Source organism: Psammomys obesus, unplaced genomic scaffold (assembly GCF_907164565.1).
Source record: "Psammomys obesus unplaced genomic scaffold, mPsaObe1.curated_primary_1811, whole genome shotgun sequence".
Classification (NCBI taxonomy): domain Eukaryota; kingdom Metazoa; phylum Chordata; class Mammalia; order Rodentia; family Muridae; genus Psammomys; species Psammomys obesus.
The window spans coordinates 1967895-1984018 of NW_026586662.1; the positions used below are offsets into that span (position 1 = coordinate 1967895).

General features: G+C 43.1%; 1 protein-coding gene across 1 annotated transcript in view; it reads left to right on the forward strand.

Moving 5' to 3' along the window:
- The window catches only part of Ube3d (ubiquitin protein ligase E3D), a 101747-nt gene that overhangs the window by 2650 nt on the left and 82973 nt on the right, over nt 1–16124 (forward strand). The window contains exons 2-4 of the mRNA XM_055602497.1: nt 1684–1883; nt 4861–4951; nt 13481–13649. Of these exons, the coding sequence (XP_055458472.1) occupies nt 1684–1883; nt 4861–4951; nt 13481–13649 (460 nt within the window). The remainder of the gene's footprint in view (nt 1–1683; nt 1884–4860; nt 4952–13480; nt 13650–16124) is intronic.

Below are 16124 nucleotides of genomic sequence, written 5' to 3' on the forward strand. Positions count from 1 at the left end.
TGCTAAGTTGAAACATTGCTTTATGGTAGAATGCTGTGTGAGTATGTGCATGTCTTTTGGCACTGGTCCACATTTTCACTTTCCTAATGCAGGTTGGGTATGACTTATTGGAAAAGGTCTGGGTGGACCTGAAATGTTTCAGATTTTGGACTTTTCTCGAGTTTGTAGTATTTGCATAGATTTTTCTTGTTGAGTGTCCCTAATCTGGAAATTCAAGGTATCTTTCTTTTTTCGGTCATTCTGGCTTTTTGGCTTAGGGATACTCAGTATGTTCTGTCTTTTGATGAGCAGAGAAATTTTAATCTTAAAATATAGTTTATCAATTAGTTTTGAACAGCCTTTTCTAATGTCTTAAATCTTTGCCTACCTCAACTTTGTGAATACTTTCTGTTATGGAAAATAAAAAAAAAGCTAATAATGTTTATTATTAAAACCTGTAATTATCATGATGGTATCATTTAACTCACTATCAAATCAACATAAGACACAGGCACCTGATAGATTTTAGAGAAGCCTTATTTTATCTGGGCCTGGGCAGATATTAACTCCCTAAACCATCTTTACCTCCCAGCTCCCGTCCCATGCCAGTTGCTTTAAACATTTCTATCTAGGCTTCTTCCCATCCGTAATCCCATAAATACTTGCTTATTCTTCTCATCTGGGCAGCTTTCCTCCACCCATGACAATCCAGCCGAGTGCTTCTCTCCACACTAAGCCATGGTGGCCTTGCCTCCTCTCTCCCCTCTGGTACCCTCTCCTCCATTCTGTGATCCTTCCTTCCCTAAAGCCTTCAAACCTTAGCTCCACCCCTACCTTCTGCCCTGCTCAGGTGTAGGCCTTTTATTCAGCCAATCGGGAACAATTTCTTAGGCAAGGTGACAAATGTCATTTTGGAGTATGTGAGAGTCTGCTCACATGAAAGACAGCAAACAGACCTTGGGGAGCAAAATAATTAATGTTAGAATATATAGCACTGCCCCCCCCCCCCCAAACAACTTTCATCCGAGATTTCTTTTATCTATGTCTTTATTTAACAGATGGGTTTTGTTGTGCTGGTCAGGCTGCTTTTGAACTCCTGGGCTGAAGGAGCCATCTGCTTGCCTCAGGCTCAGTCTCTGGGACCATATGCATGTCTGAGACTGTGCTCAGCTTTCCTGCATTTGTTTTCTGGGAGTGTTACCACTTTTGTTTCGTTTCTGTCTCTGACACATTGGATTGATTTTCCTGTTTACAGTGAAGTATGAGTCAAAGCTTATTTTGTTATATATAGATATCTAGTTGGTCTGTGGCCCTTAATTACTACCGTAATTTTTCTCATTGGCTAGCTCAGAATCTGTATCAGAAATCAGTTCACTGCACCGTCCTTATACTTTAAGCCTGTGTCTTTATAAATATCCCTCCCTCTCCAGGGAAAAATGAGACAGATGAGTGTTTTTGTCAAATAAATTTGACAATCTCTGTGTATCCACTAGAATTTTTAGTACTTTTATTTATTGATATGGGTGAGGTTGATTCCTCATCTTTTATTTAATTAATTTTGTTTTTTCGAGACAGGGTTTCTCTCTGCAGTCCTGTGTGCCATCCTGGAACTTGCTGTGTAGACCAGACTGGCCTCATACTCGAGTGCTGGGGTTAAAGACGTGATGAGGCATCATCAGTTTGGCTTTTATTTTGCATTGTCAGAGAGCCAGATGAAGGAGGAGGGATGCAGCTGGACTTCACTGTGACTCCGACCTCGCTCTTGCTGAGAACCCCTGACCGCTGCACCGAGATCCGGCTTCCAGCAGGGGTCAGGCTTGTACCTTCCTCGTGCCGCGGGCTGCAGTATGTCGGTGGAGATGGTTTGCACCTGCGCCTGCAGGCCCAGGCCGAATCTAGCCCACGTGAGTAGGAGCAGCACCCCTGAAGGGGGTTGACATTGGTTTAGTTGAACTCTTCCCAGGTGAAAAGATTGGCAAACAGGACCTGGAAGGGATAAGGAGCAGAGAAGTTCCAGGGTCTCCAATCGGCTCTGCCAGTTACCTACTGTGTGCCGTGAAATATGTCACTTACCTTTCCCGAACCTTTACGCTTTCAAGTATATGTTTAAGACTATGCCTTGATTTTTAGAGCATTTTTAGTCTTGTGGCAAACTTGAGCAGAAGGTACAGAGAGTTTTTTTTTTCCCCCAAACCACCCAGTTCATTTTTTCTTTTAATTCATAAATGTCGGGCTCACAGAGATGAGAATAAAATCAAAATTTGGTTGGTTTAGAAGCATTGCGTCGATACGTGCTCATTCAGCAGACTAGTTAGCTCATACTAGGCGGGAGCCGTTCGGTACGGGAACACAGACGCCAAGACGCCACAAAGGCTTCTGCAGTTGTGCGGTGTACATCCTGATGTGGGGGAACAGCAGACGCTGAGCAGATAATTAAGCTGCATATAGCAAAAATGCCGTGGGCAACGTAAACAGAGCATTGCACGCGAAGGACCCGGCGTTTCGTGTGAAGCGTCATGTAGCGTTGTTGTCGGATGGTTGCAACCGCACCGTTTGTGATTGTATACAAACTCAAAATGCATATGGATGCAGCTAGGTGGTGAAACCTTTTCTTTCTGTAAGCGCTCCTGAATTGTATTTTGTTATTATTGTTCTTTTAAATTCTGGCTCATTGCCCCTTACAATGTGGATGCGCTATAGGCAAGGAAAATGCTGTGGAAAGGGAAAACAGCGTTGAAAGACACTATTGATGCTTCAGCGCAGAGGAAGACTTTTCTTGTTTCCATTGCCCCCTCAGGCCTCAGTGCTGAACTGTTCGTAATAAGCCCTTCATCAGAGCTATGTGGAGACTGGAGGTGCGGCCGGCCACATTGTCCCACGAAGCCTGTAAGAGGTGTAAAACCATCTCCTGGCTTTTAGGCAAGGGGTGTGTGTGTGTGTCATCCATTCTTTTGCCTGAGGGTAATTTTGCTAGTGTTCCGGATTAATGAATGGCCGAAGTATGCAGAATCGGTTTTAGAAACAAGGGGCATCATGTTTGAGTGTCGTCGGAGGAACCTAGAATGACACGGAATCCTGAAAAGCAGGATGAGGCTACTGGGGTGGGAAAATAGGCAAAGTGCCTCCCTGACTGTACCCCTGTTCTGGGAAGGAGGTATGCCCGCGTGGATCTTTGATGTCATCACTTTCCCTGTTAGCACAGTAACCACAGCAGGATCTTCCTGCTGAGTTTAGAAACCGGCAGAGCCTCCGTGTTCTCTGGGGCTCTGACAGTAAAGATAGAGGAATGGAGACATCCAGGGACACAGTATTTGGGTTTGTTGCCTACTCATATTCTGTAACTGAATTTTTATTTTTATTTTTAACATTTTCAGTTAATGAGCAACATTTAATACTAACTGTGGACAAAGTAGATCCGCTGCAGTGTGCTAGTCTGAATATTGTTTGTGTTTGTTGGACTATTTTTTTTTTTTTGTGTGTGTGTGTGTGTGTTTTGAAACATTTTGTTCAAATACCTGAAGAGGGAACTTGCAAAGCCTGTTCTGTGGTGCATGAAAGGCTGTGCAAAGCAGATTCCTCCTTCTTTAATTGCTTTAGTGCTTTCTGCATAATAGGTGGGGAATAAGCATTTGCCGCATGAATGATGATCAGGTAGGTGAGTACTGGTGTGCACTGAAATCTAAGTATTGTAGGATAGGAAGTAACTTTTGACAATTTTAGCGTTCAGTTGTGTCTCAGGGTTGTAAAAGAGTTGCCTTTTCAACTGTAAGACCACGCTTTCAGAGCAATCCTGATACACCTCAGCCCAGCACGCTGTTTTGAGGTGAACGTAGGTGAAGTGGTCACCATCGGTATGTGGGGAAATGACCTAGTGTGTTGCTTCTTCCTGGGCAGCCATGCTCAACCGGGATTCAGCACTTGATCCAGTGGCCAGCAGAGGGCAGTGTCCCACTGAAAACCGATTAGTTCTGAAGCGTATGTTGGAGGGCTCATCTAGATCATCTTTGTAGCATTAGAGAAGAGAATAATACTGTTTATTTAACCTTTGTGAGCAGGAGGGATTTGTAGAGACACTTAGAGATTAAACCGAAGAATTTTTTAATTGCCAGGACTTAAACTTTCTGAAAAAGCGTCTTAAGCATACATACAAAGTAATGGCAAGGGAGAGTTCTGTTGCTTACTTCTAATAATTATGACCTCATTACTTCAATCTCGTTTTTTATAGACTAACAATACAGTGTTTTTTTTAAAATTAAAATTTCCTTCATTCATAAATCAAACAGCAGAAATGAGGGGAACAGCTAACCAACGCAACTGGATGGGAAATCCACATTTTCTCCCACAGCTCTCTGTATCTCTACCTACCCTGCCTACCCATCTCCCACAGCTTCATCAGACGGTGAGGAGACTCTCAGGAGCTTTGTATTTCTTGGACCTGCTCCACAAAGACCAGTCTGGCCGTCCACTTTGCTTGCTCATACTGTTTAACGTGCAGGGGTGGGCACAGAACCTAAACATAAAAAAAAAAAAAACGAAAAAGCCAGATTGAATGTAGATTTTAGCAATCCATCTCCACTCATTGTTAATATAGAATTTGTTGCATTTATAGAACGAGAGGAGGAAACTCACCAGCATGTTACATGGTAATCTAGGGCAACGCCTGGCTCAGGAATCCTAAACAGAATCTGTTGTTTTTGGAAACACTTCACAATGTTTGCTTCTGGTTGAGTCATCGGGTAGTGCTAATGAAGCCTATCCTTCCAAGTAAATCATAAACAGTGTGTATTGTTGGTGATGTATTGTGCTAGCAAACCCTTTAACTGTGGTTGTAATACGTTAGCTCCAAACCTCTAACACCGGTTGCTTCATTATTCCCTTTAGAACTGATACCAGTATTTAATCGAAGCCTGCAAGCCCAAGCACGGTGCACATTTTACTGCCAGTCCTGCGGCGACATCACGATAAAGGACAGGTAAGGAGTGCTCCTGGCACTAATCACACTGTGCCCGGTGATGGTTTCTGGGAGTGATTTCCCAGGGAACGGTAGAGGGCCCTAAAATAAGAGCCAGCTTAGTGTTGCTTTGAACAAAGTGGACCCTGACTCTCACCATGACGGTGGAGCCGAGCCGATCGGGAGTGTGGTCTTAGGGAGGAAGCTGGTCTTGGTGGAAGACCGCTGAGCCATGGGCTCCGTCCCTCATGTGTCCCTTTTGCTCTGATGGTGTGGGAGGGTTTCCACCATAGGTGAATTTTCAACTTGCAGAAGCTGTGCAGCTAGACTTTTCATCTGCGCTAGTTCAATCAAGGTCTTTCTAAAACCCATTTCCTTGTTCCCCTGCCTGTTAAGATGGAGCATGCAGAGCAGGAATTAACCTTTTCTCAGTGATTAGGTTAATCTTGTAACCTGCTCTGGTGATGCGCTGTAATTACCCTGTGGAGAAGGGAAGGGCTCCTTGCTATTTCCTTAGCATTCCCAAGTTGGCTTCTTCTTTTGAATCTTTTCCTTTCCTCAAGTCAGCTTTCTGGTGTCTTGGACATAAATGCTCCCTCTGATTTATCAGCTTCTAGTAACTCATGTGGAAGACGGATGAAAACATTATTGCTGTTAGCAGTATTTAAAGGAAGAACTTAGGATTCTTTGCTGGATTTTCTAAGTTAGGTGCCTGGGACAGGCAAATGGGGCTTCCTCTCTGGAGCCTCCTCCTCTTTCAGTGTCCTTGGCTCTGTAATGCCGAACCTCTGCCTGGTAGATTTCTTCCTGCTCCTCATACATAGTCATCAGGCATTGTGGCCGTTCATTGCCTTTAGAGCCAAAGTCATTTTCTCTGCCTACTGTCTTCTCACCTAAGGACAGGTTGTCAGCAGCCTGCTGCTTTCTCAGCCTTCTACTTTCTCAGCTTTGCCCTGTGCAGATGCCCTGCCCCACCATTGAATAGTTGCTCTAAAGCACAGTTGTTCTTTCTGGATGGAGAGTGCTGGACCCCTTTGCGTACCACGTCAACTCCCTCCCATTTTAGCTCTTCCTTTAGCCTCCTCTCTCCTTCCCAGGCTCACAAGTTATCACAGGGGCCTGGTCGTGAGTAAATGTGTGTTTCATAGCCCTGCCAGCTTTTCTGACTCCTATCCTTACAGGATATCCCTATCATGCTTGCTGCTCCCTTTCCTGAATGCTACTGCCTATCCCAAATTCGGCTCCACCCTTTGTCACTCCCTGTTAGCCCCCACTTCCTAGCTCAGCTGACGTGGCATTCACTTCCTCCAGCCTTGTCTCCCTCTTGGGTTGCATTCGGTACTCTTCTGAGGTTCCTTTGCCTGTCTTCACACACTGTGGGCTTGAGGACAGGGATTGACAGCCACAGTGACTTCCATGCCCTTTATTCCTGTGCTCTTGGTTGTACAGCATAGAGCAGTAGGCAGCGATGGCAAGACTGAGTTTCCATCCACCGTTTACTAGCTCAGTGGTCTTGGATAGGTTATTTCATCGTTCTCTTCCACAATGTCCTTATTGAGAAAGTGTAGCTAACAATAGGGCTTACCTCATAGTGCTGTTGAGAGGATCTGATGATTCAAGTGTTTCTAGCAGTGCCTGGTACAGGGTAAGCATTCGCCATGCCTTAGCAGCTATTGCAGTAATCATTATTCTTGCCAGCATCCCCAGCATCAGGCACGGTGCCTAGAGAAAAAGTGTGTTCTTAGTAAATTTTTGCTGGGTTGGATGGAGGAAAGCTTGGTGTGTTTGTTTTGGCTTCACACCAGCCTTTCTTGCTTGCCTCTCAACCTTGGCAGGGTTCCAAGGAGATGAGCCATCACAGATGCACCCTCAAGGTTTGGGGAGGTCACACACAGAGCATCTTTTGAGGGATTGGCATAAGTAGGAAAAGAAGGGGTCTTAAATCTACAGAGAGGAGGCTGCTCTGGATCTGCAAGTGGCGGAGGACCCACTTCTAAAAGAGCTGAGATCTCGGTGTATTTTGACCTCTTCTCTCCATCTGTTCCAGGCTTTAGTTTAGTTCTCAGATGAAGCTTCTGAAACATCTCATCCCGTACCACATGCAGTGATCTGGAAGTTAGGGCAGAAACAGCATTCGTGGTTCTCATTGCAGAAGGGAACTGCTGTTTCATTATTGCCTGCTATGTGTGCTCCGTTAGACGGGATGCTGCTGGGAGAGGGCCTGGCGAGATGCCCATCTGTCCTACCCAGGATTGGAGTCTTCTGTTTTGTGTCAGTCCTGTCTGTGATTCTAAAACTGAGAACTGGAAGGGTATGGGGCTGATAGAGATGGCTTTCCTTCTCCCAGGAGCCTAGGCGGTTGGAGAATGGAACATGGGTGTGAACTTCCCGCTCTCTCGCTGAGAGGGCAGAGGACCCCGTGCGTACCACCTTAGCTTCTTCTAGCAATGCCTCCTAAAGATTTGTGTTTTCCAAATTTACCAAGAGAGCTAAACAGTGCAACATAGATAACCGCGTAAATGCTCAGCGAGCTTTTTAATTGGTTTTATTGATTCCTTCTCCCTTTTCCAGATTGTTTTTATTAGTAAACTAGGTTGTTTTCATTAGTAAACTGGCAAATCATCTAGTTTAAGTGTCTCTTTTGGGTCGAGGACTGCGGCTCACATAGTCTGTAGGAGTCAGAACGAGAAGGTGAACACTCCCCATTCACAGCACACCCGTGTAGCTAACCTGTGAGGATATCTTGAGCAACACAGACATGAGAGGGCTCAAGGTTTGTATCTGTCTCCATCTTAGACAGCACACCCCCTGACTCTGGATTGGCTTCCTTAGTCTCTGCCTATGGATCTCACACTTGACTGTTGGAAAACAGCCCCCCCCGGACTCAGCACTTCCACCTTGGTGACCCATTCTATGTGGTTGCTAAGGACCACTCTGGTGCTTCTTGAAAAGAAAACAGGGCCAGAGGTGTTTCAAGCGAGCCTATTTGTGCGCTCATCAGTATCAATGAATTGCAGGCAGCGTTCTCAGGAAGGTACTTAGGATTGCTGAGTGCTTTCCTTTACGTTTTTATTTCATTATTTTTATAAGGTGCACGTGTGCATCTATGTGTGGGTATATGCAGGTGTGAGGGCAGTTGCCTCTAGAACCCAGAGGAGGCTGTTGGATCCACTGGAGTTACAAGTGGGTTGTAAGGCATGGCTGCTGATGGCTGCATTCAGGCTCCTCTGTGAGAGTAGTACGCTCTTAACCTGGGAGCCATCTTGGAAACGTAAGCCACCCTCTGGGACCAAGTTACTTTTGTTTTGGGGGTGTTTTTTTCCCTTACCTGTAAAATGAAGGAGTTGGGTTAAGCCTGTGAGAGTTCATCAGCATGAAACTTTTCTGATCAGTGAAATTCAAGAGCTTGTGCTTTGGGCTTCTGTGGCTCTTGAGTATCTAGTTCAAGGCTAATGCGTGTTCTATTTTTTCCGTTTGGATGAGAAAGACTCTTGTCAAGTAAAGTACAGAAGTAATGTTTGGAGACCTTGAGTCAGAAAGACTTTAATGGCTTTTTATTCTTAGCACCAGAGCACCTAAGCTCTTAGGATAGCCTTTCTCTTAATTCAGGGCTGCATGTACTTAGCTAGCTTGTTTTGGCTGCCTAATAATTAAGACACCTTGTTTCGTTACAAGACAGTTCCTCAATTCTCTTAGTCCAAGTTTTCCTACAAAATTTTTCTGAATATGTGCAGTTTTTGACTATGTTCTTGTTGAGACCAAACAGCTCATCCTATCTGGCAACAATGGATACAGTTTCCTTTTATTGTAAATAGTCTAATAAACAGCCAGAGGTCATTGTGTTTAGATTTTGTTATGCCTTCTAGAAATAGATTCATGTCAGACTAGAATGATGTCAGTGGCCAAACAGATCTTCTACTCACACCTTGGTTTTCAGACTGTCTGTGACATCGTCCTGAGATCCATGGGCCAGACTCTGCTGTCTCCCACACTAGCAATGCTTGATGTCAGCCCCAGACTCATGGGGGACACCGAAACTCTGGGAGAACAGCAGGATGGGCTCTGTGGAAACAGGTGTCAGTGTCCAACTGCTTGTGGTGCCACTTGGCAGATCAGCTCTAATTGTAGCTGAAAATAGTTTTGTGAATGTAATCACTTGCTTATAACAGGAACAAGTGTATTTTAAAAATACAGAATCACACTTTAGATACATCATAGACCACATGCTTAGCGTGTACAAAGCATGTTCAATCCCTGTCATCCTGTCCCTCATCCCCCTAACAAGACGTTTTGTAAGCTGGCCTAGTGAAACACTGCATAAACTTAGGAATACGATTATATATTATAGATTAATCATTGTATATACAGACAAATATTAGAATCCGAAGCTAGTTTTATAAAGCTGGAGGCCTCCCAGATGGATAATGTTACTTAAATTTACTAAAATTCTGGCAGCCGTATTTTGAGCTTTAAGTATTTGATATTTTTCTTGAAGTCTTTAATATTCAGTTGGGTATAATCCAGTCTGTATAAAGCACTATGCTATTGCCATTATTACTGCCATTGGTGAGAAACTGACTTCCAAGCTAAGAGATGTTCTGTTTTCTTACACACGTGTTTAAGTGTCAAAACTTCATCAGTGGCTTCTGTTAAAGTTATATGTTACATGTCATTATTTTCCAAAAGTTTTTGTTTCAGTTGCATCAAAAATAAGTCGCAAACTTTAATTTATTGCAAACATGTATTGTTTCTCACAGAATCTTAGGTCTACAGGAAAACCTAAGTTACTGCTTCCCTTTCTTTCTTTGTAGCAGATTCTTAGCTGAGCTAACCTGAATTAAAAAATAATAATAAAAGTGTATGTTTCATTTTGAACATTCTCTTGGAAAGTAGATGATAGCAAAATATACTTTTCAGTTAGAGCTGTGATTAAAAATACAGCTTTTGTTCTTAAAGGTTTCATTCCTCCCGCCAAAACATCAGAAAATGTTCTTTCTGCTGTAAAAAGACTTTTATTTTTGCAGTGAGTTGTGACTTACGCAATTCTTCCTGATGCCTTCCGTACCCGGTTAAAGGACACGTTACAGGCGTTATATGCTGTGATGTGGGGTCACGTTAACTTTGAAATCCTCTATTTTGTGTTAATGTGCTTCAGCTCTCCCAGGTCTTTGTGCACTTTCATTTCTTTGATCATGCACGGTTCTTTGACATTCTGTCTTTTCTCATTGTATTGAGGTTCTGTACTGGCCCTGTAGGCACGGTGTCAGGAGACAGAGAATCTTAATGGAGGACTGCGTTTGCCTAACTCTTGTCCTCACTTCTCTCCTGAAACGCTGTGATACCCCCACCCATCTTCACCCTCTCTTATCCTCTCCATCCGTGCAACTCCCCACAGGAGACGTGTTCATTCGCCTGCCCAGCCTTTACTACTGCCCTATGTTGCCGGGGACGTGAATGTATTCCAAAAGGGACCCGAGGAAAGACCCTTGCTTCGGTCTTTTGAATTCAGGGACTTGTGGAAATTATCTCAGAGTCTGAAGCCCCATTTTCCCCCTTTGACAGGAGCACTGTTGTTTTTATCTCACAAAGTGTCTTGGGCGTTAGATATGGTCGGGCGTGTGCAATGCCACCAGGGCTCTTATTAAATGCTTTTTTACACACGCACAATCACAAGGTTACCATAAAATGCATTTGTTGCTGTTCGGGTAGCATCAAGAGTTCCTCTCTCCATGGGCCCTGCTGCAGTGATAGTTCATGTTCTCACTGGGGGACCCTTGTCTCCCTGTGTGACATACTTCCAGGTATAGAGCACAAGGTCCACCCCAGGCAGGCACAGTTGCTGCTTTGGCTGAGAAGTGCCTCCTGCCCTAAGCAGACAACGTGTCATCACGATTCTTTGTGGCTTTTCGGGTTTTACCGAGGTGATGGTATTCAAGGAAGCTCAGAGTGCACATCTTTACCAGATGTGTGCAGCTCGTTCATAGATCTTTCTAGTGAGGTACAATTTACCAATCATGAATCATTTTAACTGTATGCAATGTTGCCTAGCAATACATGCGATGCCTGGGATCTTACCTGGTTTCCAGGGTAACAAAACTAGGTGGTTATTCCAAAGGTCAGACACTCAGGCAGCTAGGGAAAAAAAAGGTTTGTTAATCTCACACCCCCATACACAGTCAATCCAGCCAGGAGCCTCACAGTCAGACTTACCAAAATTTACTACCTTAAGAAATACTTAAGAAGTGTTTCACACAGTAGGCATACAGTGTAAAGATAAAGAGAGGTAGTGCCTGACTTTGTTGTTTCTTTCCAATGTCCTAAATTCCTTTCATTGCCCAAGGAACTCCCGTTTTATTATCCTGCAAAGGCCAGCTCAGATATTGCTGTTCTCTGAAGTTGATAAACAGAGTATGTTCTTAGTAGTCTATCCACCCTCTATTCATGGGCTGCTCTGGAGTACCCTGAATCCCTTAAAAACATACAGATTTTGTGATCACGTGGGAATAAATGGCTGGGAAGGGGGCTGATACTTCCATTTCCATTGGGATCTGTACTGTCAGCCTTCACCAAGAGGTCAGAACCTTATTCCTCTCTCCTGAGCTCGTCTATGCTTGCCTTTGCCTGCTGTGTGTAGTCTGTACTTCCTGCTGGAGTACCTTCAAAAGGAAGAGACTGTATATGTGTGCTTTGGTGTCATCTATCAGGCCAGCATATTGCCCAGCTCATAGCGAGTTTTCAGAGACGAATGTTGAAAGAGTCACCTGTCAGTACCCTCTTAGGCTCAGCAGTCAAAATGATGACAGTGGGAGCCCATTTGAGTCAGCATTCCAATTCTTAGCTTTGTCCTGCGAGTTATAAATTAAATGGCTTCCCTCTGCCAATCTGTCATTGCCTTTTTCTGATACTCGTAGATGATGAGGAGAATGTAAGAAAAATGTCTGACATGGTGGTAAGGGATCGTTGAAAAAAATGAAAAATTGGGTTAATAGAAATGATATAATCATATCTTAAATATTTTGACTGATCTTCCAAATACACATTAATTTATTTGTACTTTACTAGTGAGAGAAACAGCAGATGTCACCTTAAGCAAAAGATCAAGGTCAATAACACCAGGGATAAGCTATGCTGGTCTAGAGTGCTGTGACATGGTGTTATGAGAAGGACCCCTCTTCTCTAGAGTGCTTTTCCCAGCTTGTGACCCAGACTAATCTAGACACGACATCAGAGACCGAGTAAGAGGTGTGTATACTGAGACATACACTTAGGAACTGCCAGAGACCAGGGGAGACCTGAATTACATGATAACTAAATACCGTATGTACCTTGTGTTATTGTACCCTGGAACTTAAACAACAAAACAAAATCAACCAACCAACCAACCAAACCCAAAACCCAAAAGGACTTTGGTGGAAAAAAACTGGTGAAATCCAGATAAAGCCTATAGCATTGACAACTGGGCCACATACCCAGGACATTGTTAGGAGAATGTGGGGGAAGCACATATGGGAACATAGATTGTATATGGTCTCTGCAACCTTTTTGTTCATCAAAAGTATTCAAAAACAAAAGGTTTATTCAAATAGAGAAGTGAAAGAAATCACAGAGGAAAGTATTAATTTATTAAATATTGACAAACTAAATTTAAAAAGAAAATAGCTCTTAAAATATTTGTAACAATTGATAGTAAAAGGAGTATATTCTTATTCTGGAGTATATATTGATATCTTAAAAATAGTTATTGATCAATATCGCCAGAAGAAGTGTAGTGATCAATAAATGTAAAAAATCGATCTTTATCTCACTAGTAATTTAAGAGTTGCTAATTAAAGGAGCATTAGATAGGCTTTTAGCTCGTTACTTGGGTGAAGATGGAAAAAAGACAGTGTTTAATTAACAAGAGGCTAACCCTATGTGAGGAGAAGCTTACTAAGTGAGTATTGGTGCTTCATTGTCTCTTACTTGCAAGATGATTTCTCCCAAGGAATGATCAGATTTGTATACAGATCTCCCAACAGGAGCATTCATCTCAGGGTTATTGATTAAAAAGAACTCAAGACAATATCTGACAGTGAGGGAATGAACTGGAGAGTTTTGACATCCCTAAAGCCTGCTGTGGAGTCACTGGGAATCAGGGTGAAGAAAATGAAAACAAGGTTCAGCCAGTGTCTCCCGTCAGTCTCTATGTGTGTCTTCTTGGGGCATGTGTCTCCCATGCACGCATGCATGCAGTGTCTGTGTGTGTCTTCTCAGGGCACAGGCCTTCCATGTGTGTGCGTAGTGTCTGTGGAAGGATGGTAATGAAAGCTCTGCCATGGTAGAGTAACTGACTTGTGAGTAGTGAGCAAAGGGGACTTCTGCCTTCTGTACGCCTGTTTGCATTTTGTAAAACATTGTCTATACAGAGCATATATTATGTTCATAATTGGGGGGAAATTGACGCGGCGAGCATGTGGCTAATGAGCTCCTTTCATCTTTCATGCTGCTTTAATTAAGAAAACATTGCATTTTGTACAGTGGAAAAAAATACTGTTTTCCTCCTTCCACTAGGAAGCTCCTCAGGGTGCTCCCTCTGCCGAGTGAGAACTGGGCCGCTCTGGTTGGAGAATGGTGCTGTCATCCTGATCCCTTTGCTAATAAGCCTCTTCACCCTCGAGAAAATGACTGTTTTCTTGGGGACTCTTTCTTCTTGGTGAATTTGAGAAGCGATGTGGAACAGGTAAGAGTTGTAGAGAATTTCTTTTCAAAGTACATGCAAACTTAGAGGTTTTGATTTAGATACCAATTTCTGTGCTTTTAATTCAGGGTTTGTTGAAGAGATTGTTCTAAAAGCCCAAATTTGTTATTTTTAACTGCTTCTATTCTCAAGCCCTTTTGATAGAGGAAGAGCCTTAAACTCAAGCAGCCAGTAGGGTCTGGAAGAACAAGAGACTTACGCATGCACGGACTTGGAAGTGCTGCTATTTCACACACCGAATGCCCTGCTTTCAGGCAACACCCTATAACCTGTGCGTTTTAATCTCAACAGTCTTAGCAAAAGTGCAGGGGAGTTAGCCCAGGATATCCACTTTGACATTAGATCCAGGTGTCTTACTGTGCTTGCCCAAGGTCTAGGCTTCCACTGATGTTGGAAAAGCAGATGCCGTCAGAAAAAAAGGAAACGGAGCCAGCAAGTGGGTCTGAGTAGCAGGGTGGTGTCACGTACTCTGCTTAGGTAGCTGGTTTTAAGGAGAAGGCAGCTTCCTCTCACCCCTAAAACAAGTGGTTTACTCCATAAGAAGAAATCAACAGGTGTTGGCATGGACCTTGTAAGGAGTCCTCCCCGACAAGGCCAGGCAATAGAGATGTAGTTTAAAATATCGAGAAAATCACTGCCCTACAGCCTTTATTTCAGCAGTGATCATGACCGGCGGGAAGGGTAGCCATTGCACTTTAAGTTTTAGTTGGAACTCAGCTAACTTTTTTGTAAAAGCTGAAGTGTGTGGTGGCTGGGCAGCTTGAGGACGCAAGCTAGCGTAAAGGACATTGTGAGGAAGATGAAGGGAGGTGACAGGTACCTAGGCCGCTATTGCTTAGGTGTTCTTAGTGCCTCATCTTGCCCTAGAAAGAAATCCTTTTGTCTGAGTCACTGTGGAGTACTTACGCATTCTGTATTTTTAACAGACGAGTCCAAGAAGTTAGTATAGAATAATGTCATAGTTAAAATTAAATTTGTATTTTCATCTAAGTTTGGATACTTGGTGTCATATTTTTTTTTATTTTTATTTTTTTATAATTAAACCTTCTAACTTACAAAGTATTTGAAGGTTTGAGTGGAAAAACAATGGAGAAAGATTAAGTGAAAGAAACCATGTTTCCCCTCTTAGAGAAGCTGTGCCAAAACCTGTGCCACTTTCACAGTTGTCACTGATACTAGACCCTTTTAAAGAAGTTCTTGTCCTAGTAAACGATAGTCCTGTGCTCTGTATGTTAAGGGAAGAGTGCTGTATTTAGACAGTATAGTTTTTGCTATTAGGGGACTGTGGGAAGTCTCTGTCGTGACAAGCTGCTGTTGACGAGATTGTTTTCAAGCTGGTCTAGATGGAAGTTGCACTTTAATTGCATATTGTAGCAGTTGAAAGAGTATGCCTGTGACCAAAATAGTAACATAAATTTGGAGCCACTGCTTAAACACTGCTTTTGAGGCTCCGGTGGGAACAAGGCTGCACTGTGCTATTGAAAACCTATTCCTCATATCACCCGGCCTAGCCATCTAGCTGGGTTTGGAAATGTCACATGGTGACATGGGATTCTAATGGTATCTCTTGGGAAACATAGTTTTGTGTGTGTCTGTGAATATGAGACAATATCAAGGGTCCTTAGAAACTGAAACAGCACAAAAGAAAATAAGATCACGGACAGGACGCTAATCCAGCTCTCTGAGCAGCACTGCCATCACTCAGATATATCGATTTAATTAGTCCCCAACAATGTCTCTCTTTGAGGTTTGCTCTGCACAGTTCCCACAGTGTTAGTCAGTTTCATTACACAACTTGTTTTATTAGTTTCTTGAAGCATAGCTAGAGAAAAATGCCTTCCAAAGCGGAGCTTCTCCGTAAGCAGAATTAACATGCTAGAGTATTTTAATTAAAAAGATTGGAGTTTGGAAACAGCACGGCGAGCCTCGCGTGCTTTCGTTCCTCCATACCTTCCTGTATTTACAGCGTTGTGTGTCTGCCTCACCAATGCAGCAGCACGTGCCTCCTACTTTCAAAAGCGCTCTGCTGAGGACAGTATTGTGATTCACTATTTTCTGGGCATCCCAACATAGTCAATATTTTACATCTTATAATAAGATAATAAAGATGGACCTCAGTCTTCCATAAAAGTCATAATGTGATTCCAAATTTAGGAAATGTGAACTGAGCATGGGTGTTATTATGCTTATGGTCCTAGCCACACTGGAGAGAGACCCAGATAGGAGGATGTCTGAGTTCAAGAGTTGAAGACCAGCCTGAGGGACATAATAAGACCTCGTCTTGCAAAAACAACAAAGATTTAGACAGTACAGTCAGACTTCAGTTTATTTTTTAAAAGACTCAGAATTGAATTTGGAGTAATTAGTGCTGGAAAGTATGCCCAAGACCAACTCACTCTTTCTTTCTCTCTCTTTCTTTCTTTCTTTCTTTCTTTCTTTCTTTCTTTCTTTCTTTCT